Source organism: Pteropus medius, unplaced genomic scaffold (genome assembly GCF_902729225.1).
Source record: "Pteropus medius unplaced genomic scaffold, Ma_sr-lr_union100, whole genome shotgun sequence".
NCBI classification, from domain to species: domain Eukaryota; kingdom Metazoa; phylum Chordata; class Mammalia; order Chiroptera; family Pteropodidae; genus Pteropus; species Pteropus medius.
The window spans coordinates 1,730,519-1,737,648 of record NW_024346667.1 but is presented as its reverse complement, the minus strand read 5'-3'; the positions used below and the strand labels follow the sequence as shown (position 1 = coordinate 1,737,648).

General features: G+C 44.9%; 1 protein-coding gene across 1 annotated transcript in view; it reads left to right on the top strand.

The window, feature by feature from the left end:
• Positions 1-1,458: 1,458 nt before the first annotated feature.
• TBC1D9 (TBC1 domain family member 9) overlaps positions 1,459-7,130 on the top strand; it is an 86,944-nt gene continuing 81,272 nt past the window's right edge. Inside the window, exon 1 of the mRNA XM_039875830.1 lies at positions 1,459-1,912. Within this exon, the coding sequence (XP_039731764.1) occupies positions 1,783-1,912 (130 nt within the window). The 5' untranslated portion in view covers positions 1,459-1,782. The remainder of the gene's footprint in view (positions 1,913-7,130) is intronic.

Sequence of the window (7,130 nt, the reverse complement as noted above, 5' to 3'; positions counted from 1 at the left end):
AGACCGCAGGTGCCCAATGACATTTTGAGGCTCTGTTAAATGGATGACGTTTCCACAAACGGCTGGAGGTCTCAAACGTTTTCTGAAGAGGCAGAAGATCAGTAAATGAGATAAAGGGAAACTTTCATTCTTTGGGAACCTGTGGGGTGGGAAACCAACAGGTGCAGAGACCGCCTCACAGAAATGGCTGGGACACGCTCACCGGCAACCCAAGTGACAGCGACCTAAGTATAAAATTTGAAGTCCACCCAAGAAAGTCTTATTTCTTAAATGCTTCGCTCGTTGCGAAAAGAAGTCCCTAGGATCGTCCAACTTCCGTGACAAAGCAGAGCCTAGTAAATTCTCATCATCTGGGAAGAAGAGTCCCTTTTTGCTGAACTATCTGCAGATCTCCTGGGTGTAAAAAGAGGTGTTAAAAGTAATCAGATATGTAGGTAGCTGGGCTGCGGTCACCACAAGAGATTCGAAGCATTGGTGGAGGAAGCCAAACTGTCCAGGGATAAGGCTGTCCTGGTTTGTGAGTCTCTGATGTCAATGATTAAAAAAATGTTTTGTTTGGTTTTGTTTTTTACTCCATCTACTAAGTGTGGACAAATCCCAGAATTCTGCCATACCTGGTCCTTGAAGCTCCAAACGCTCGATATACGAATGGCTGTGGTGTGAGTTAGTTGGTCTAAGCTTTTGGGCTGCTTCCAACTTCGTCATTGCTCATGCCCTGCAGGTCAAGAAAAGAAGTGACGTAATGCACTTAGCTGGGCCACTTTAATACAAATGGAATGGAGAGGGGGAGGGGTTACAGGCGGTGACAAGTTAAGCGCATGACTTGCCCTAGGGATGCAGGAAACAAAAACATCGACAGCCATTGGCTGCGGCCACTTCCGACCCGGGGATCTAGCTCCAAGTCTGGAACCTTGAAACACACATTTCCTGGGAAGAGGGGTGGCGCTAAGCGTCCGGAGCGTCTACCATAAACACGCACGGCACACACACGGCACCCCCTACGAGGCTGGCGGCGTCCTCCCTGCTGGGATGGGCGTGGGGCCGAGCGCTTGCCACACGGGCCCCCTAAGGTTCCCCCAAAGCCAGCCGCAGCGGCAAGTCCCGGCGCGCAGAGCCCGCGGAAGACCCGCGCCCCAGAAAACGGGTGCCACTGGGGCTCGCTGCGAGTGAGCCGCGCTGTCGTCATTCATTCGCAGTGTCTGGAGCGTCCTTGCAGCGAGGAGCTGGGCTTCGCCGCGGGCGCGAGCGGCCCCGACTCGGAGGGTCAGCGCGCAGAGACCTCGAGGGCCCGGAGCGGCGGAGACGGAGGTGGCCCGGAGCTTCGGTCGGCGCTGCGGGCGCAGCCGCGCCCCAGCCCCGCGCGGCCCCCACCCCCGCCGGGCCCGAGCAGTCGGCGTCGCTCGCGGCCCTGCCCGCCCGCGAGCCGGATCCCGGGCCTGAGCCGCGCCGCTTCCTCCTCCTCCCGCGCCGCCCGCCGCCGGGGGCCGCGGCCGGGCTGCGGGGCGGCGGGCCTGGGCGTGTGCGGGGCGGGAGGCGGCCGCGCCGCGGCGAGGATGCTGCTCGCGGTGCCCGCGACCTCGCCGTCCTCCCCGGCCGCCCGCGGGGGCTCCGCTGTGGCCTGGGCGCCGCGGGCCGCCCGCAGGTGAAGTCGCTTCAGGCCGCCGCACCTTGCGGGTGGGCGGGCTCGCGTGTGGCCCGGGGTGCGCGCCCGTGCGCGCCGGTGTGTGCAGGAGCCGACTCGCCGCCCCATTGTGCGTCTGCCCGCGCGCGGCGCCCGGGAACATGTGGGTGAACCCCGAAGAGGTGCTGCTGGCCAACGCGCTGTGGATCACGGAGAGGGCCAACCCCTACTTCATCCTGCAGCGGAGGAAGGGGCACGCGGGCGATGGAGGCGGCGGCGGCGGACTGGCGGGTAAGGACCCGCGGCCGGTCCCTGCGGGACGGGGTGGGGCGGGGGGAGCTCTGCGGCGCCGCCCGCGGCCCTGGGCTGCGGGCACCGGAGACACCGCCCGGTCCCCCGGGGCTGGGCCACCCTCTCGCTTCGGTGCTGGGAAGGCATCGCGAGTCATGATTTTCCGACTGCGAAAGAGATACTTCTTTTCTGACCCTGTCAGGCTCTGTGACCCTTCGTGTGCCTGGCGCCCCATAATTGGGTGATGTCGATGGAACGGAGATGAGTGAATCTGGGGTGGAGGAGTGTCAGCCCTTATGAATTGAATGCGGTACTTGCTACCCCCACTCCCGCTTTTAAAAATAATATCGCTTTACAGATGGTCAAGAGAGGTTGGGGGTTTCATTCCTTTTACTGGTAATGGCAAGGTTAGATATAAAATGCTCTTTTGTTTTCAGAGAAGCAATCAGTAAGGAGCCGGTGTGGTCATTTCCTGTATTAGTTTCTACCACCAAAGAGAATGGTTAAGAAGGAATTTTTTTGTTGTTGTTGAAACGAATCAGACATAGCAAAGCAAGTTATCTGGTTGTAACTGTATTTTAACTATTATAACTCAGTCACTACTTTCCTGAACCCCCTCACAAGGTATAATTAATATTGTAACTATTAGTAAAACCATGCTGTATCATTCAAGATTATATTATCTGACCTATATCCCAAGTTGTACCATATTAGAATGCTATTTCTTTATTAACTAACTAGTTTGCCTGATGGGAGGTTACAAATAATCTTAAACACCTACTATACAGGAGAAATTGGACCTTCCCTCTCACTGCTGGTTAGAATATACAGAACCGAAATAGTTTTCCCAATGAAAAAGTTAGCAGAAGAAACAAGAGAGGTTTAACCAGGAAAGAGTCTGCAGAAAAGAGATGACCCTTGACCTCTCCAGCTTTCAGAATAGATCACCCTCCTCCGGAACTCATATGCTAGGTAAATTGTTGCTGTCAAAATGCCCTGCTATGCATGAAACATTCTTAATATAGTATGTATTTAGTCGTGATTATAATTTATAAACTAGTTTTCTCAAGATTAAAATTCAGGTGTCAGTCACATCGTACAGAATACACTGGTTTGAAAGATCTTGCTAGTGCATCAGATCACATGTAAGTAACTGATTTTTATGCACTTTTTCCATCATAAAAGAGAAAGAAATCTGCAGAGCCGCAGATCCTGTTCTGGAAATTCTGATTAGTGTCCTAGAATCAGAATTTTCCAGTTCATTTTGTAGAAGTTGTCTACCTATATGCATTAATATGTAACTTGCATGACTAATATGGGGATCAACTCAAGATTGTCCTGTAATTCTAAAACAACACTGTCGAGTAGATAATTTATCTTATTTATAAAGAACATTTCCTGCCTGCAGGTAACCCTCCTACACCATATAACTACTAAGTATTTATTTTCTAGAGTCATTTGCAGCGGGTTATGAAAAATTCAGAGATGCAGAGCCTTCTTTTTCTAGTTAACATTTTTATTGTATTTCTACTGACTCTTAAAGCTACAACTGACTGCAGTCCACTTAGAATCTCATCCTTGATGACATTTCAAATAAAGTTACATCTTTTTAGTTGAGAAATCATAGCTATTACACTTATTGCTAGAATAATTGAAACTCTTGTCATGAGTAAAAATATTCTTGCCAACAGAGTCTATTTTCAACCAACAGAGAAAAAATGTTTGCTCTGACAGATTGCTGCCACGTCAAATGTAGCAGGAACATGTTAGAAATCCCCGTTACTGTGTATAGTATATCCTGATTCTAAAGTGAATTCATTCACACATTCATTAACTCACTAAATAAAATATTTGTTGGCACCTTCTCAGGTGCCAGTGTCATGAAGTTCACAGCCTAGTGGGAGAAGACAGATGTCGATAAAATAATCATATAAATAAGTTAATATAAAATTGCCACTCTGCAGTGTCCCAGCAGAAAACAGAATCCAGCCTAGTTCAAAAAAAAAGGGAGTTTAGTGAAAAGACAACTTAGAAAGAGGTGGACAGGGTTACCAGAGCCAATGAAAGGCACAGCAGTGGGGTGCTGCCGCTACCCTAAGTGGCAGGAACGATGGTACTGGAGGCTGTGTGAGCTGGCACCAGGCAGGAGGAGCGTGGGCCTCTGGAGAAGGGGCCACCCCTAGGCACACGGACCACAGCACAGAGGGAGTGGAGAGGACATGCTAGACTTCTCCCATCCTTCCAGCATCTGCCTCTGCCTCTTCTCAGTGGAACCCAGCATAAGCTCGCTGGACTGGTTGTCCTGGTGATCTGGTTCCTAGGTATCAGCCTCTAAGGAGAGACCTGGGAGGTGGATCACACCGAGAATGACCAGCACCAACATCAAAAGGAGGACCATGATGTCAGTTACCCCAGTCGGGGATGGGGATGAGGGCAAGGATGAGGAGAGAGTCTCTGAAGGAAGGACACCTGAGCTGAAAATTGAAGGAAGAAAAGATCAGCCTGTGAAGAGTGGAAGGAAGAGCAAGTGCTGAGTATTACTTGTTGGAGATTTTCTGGAGGATCTCAGGACCTTTATAAATGTGCATCATCTGGACCAGTGCACCTTGATGGATAGATGAGGGGGAAACCTGCTCAGGGCGACCTGGCCAGGAGTGCTCAATGGTCCATGGTGCTTGGTGACATGATTCTGCAAAAGCTATGAAAAATGATGGGCCGTAGTGAAAACACTTGCCCACCCCCCACTTTTTTTTAATAAGTTACTCTCCCTGATTCTGGGCAATATACATTAAGTATTGACATAATGGCTTTTTTTATTGTAGATGCATTTAATTCGTTAACTCTCTTTAACTGAGGTTTCATACATATACAGAAAGATGAACAAAATAAAAACGTAGAATACAATGATTTATCAAAGTGACACCTTGCAACCAACTCCAGGATAAAAAATAGAGCATTGCCAATGCTCCAGAAGTCCCCCACCCCCCATGACCTTCTCCCAAAAAAAAAAAAAAAAAAAACTATCTCAATGTTTTTTTGGTAAGCACTTCTTTGCCTTTCTTTATAGATTTTTAGACAACATATCTCTAAACACAATATTTTGGTTTTGCCTGTTCTTTTTGAGCAAGGATGAATGGAATCAGGGAGTGTGTGTTCATGTGTCCAGACTCTTTGCTCAGCTTGTGATATTTATGAATGTTGTTGTTTGTGCCTGTAATTTATTCGTTTTTGTGCGCTGTACGGAAAACTGTTGTACGAACATATCCCAATCATTTATCCGTATTTATCCGTGGTATTGTTGGTGGACCTCTGGATAATCTGTTTGGGGGCATTATGTATAAGGTAGCTATGATCATTCTTGTTTCTTGTTTTTTGGTGCCCGTGGCATATATTTCTATTTGGTGTATACTCAGGAGAGGAACTGCTATCTCACAAGTTATGTGTATCATAAACTTCAGTAGATAATACCAAACTGTTTTCCAAAGTATTTGTACCAATATACTCCCACCAGCAGCATATGGGCATTTCCCTTGCGCCACATCCTTGCCAACATTGTAATTTTAACCATTCTGGGGGTTTTGTAGTAATAGCACATGGTAGTCAGTTTGCTTTTTTCCTGACTGATGAGGTTGCGCACTTTTGCATGTGTATTGGCCATTTGAGATATTTTGTGATTTGGTTGCTCAAGTCTCTTGCCCACTTCTCAATTGTGTTGTCTTTTTCTTGCTGATTTGTAGGTATTTTTAATATACTCTGAACATGAGTTCATTTGCTGATGACGTGTGTGGCAAAATATTCATTCTGTCGCTTGCTTGTGAACTCTCTTAAGAATGAACAGAGGTTCTTAATTTTAATGATCAAATCCTTTGTAGATTCTGTTTCTGTTGCGGTTAGTGTCTTACTGTGTCCTATTCGATTAGTTTTCCTACTCTGAAGTTATAAAGGTATTCCTCTATATTATCTTCTAGAAACTTTTCCGTTTTAACCCCCAAATTTATATTTACGATTCACTAGGAATTAATTTTTGCATATTGCGTGAGATAGGGGTCAGGTTTTATTTTTTAAAAAATTAAATGGACAGCCAGTTGCCCCAGCATGATTTAATGCTAAATCCATTCAGTTCCTACTGCTTTGTAGGGCTACCTTGGTTATAAATCAAGTGCCCAAATGTGTGTCAGTTTGTTTGGGATCCCTAGTCTATTTTTTTGTCTATTCGAATATTTTTACACCAATACCACACTTTAGCTTTATAATGAGTTTACATTCATTAGGTCAAGCTCCCTTATCTTGTTCTTGGTTCTTTAAGAGTTTCTTGGCATTCTTTGTCTTTTACATTTATACATTCCAGAATTCACTCGTTAAGTTCCACCAAAACAAAACAACAGCAGTAACGAAGACTTTTAAACTTGGAATTTTGATTGAGATTAAAGTTTATAAATAAAGTTGGGCAAAATTGGTAACTTTATAATATTGAGTCTTCTGGTCCATGAACATGGTATGTTCCACTATTCATTTAGGTCTTTTAAAATTTCTCTCAAAGATGTGTCATAGTTTTCTGTGTCGAGGTCTTACACATCTTTTATTAGATTTATTCCTCGGTATTTCATATTTTTTCAGTCTATTGTATATCGTATCTTTTTGAAATTTTATTTTCTAATTCTTTTTTTTTTGCTGACCTATAGAAATATCAGTTGTTTTTTTAATTACAGATTTTTTTATATTGACTTTGTATCCAGAACATAGCTAACCATGAAATGAATTCTAGTAATTTATCTATAGATTCTTCGATATTTTCTACATACACGATCATTATCTCTGTATATAGAATATTGATAGTTTTATTTTTTTCTGATCTTTATGATTTAAATCTTTTTTGCTTTGCTTCTTTGCACAGGTAAATTGTGCAGTGTTGAATAGATGCGCTGATTGTACATATCTTTGTCCCTTTCCGGGTCTCAAAAGAAAGACTTTCAACATTTGTTCATTACCTATGGTGATTTTTGTAGATAATGTTTTCTTCATTTTAAAGAGTTCTTATCCCTAGTGTGCCAAAAGTTTTTAATTACAGATAGATGCTGAATATTTTCAAATACTTTTTCTAGGTCTCTCGATGTAATTATGATTCTTCTCTTTTGTTCTGTTAGTGTGGTGACTTATGTTAACTGATTTTTCAAGTGATAAACCAAACTTGAATATATAAAATATTCCAACGTGGCTA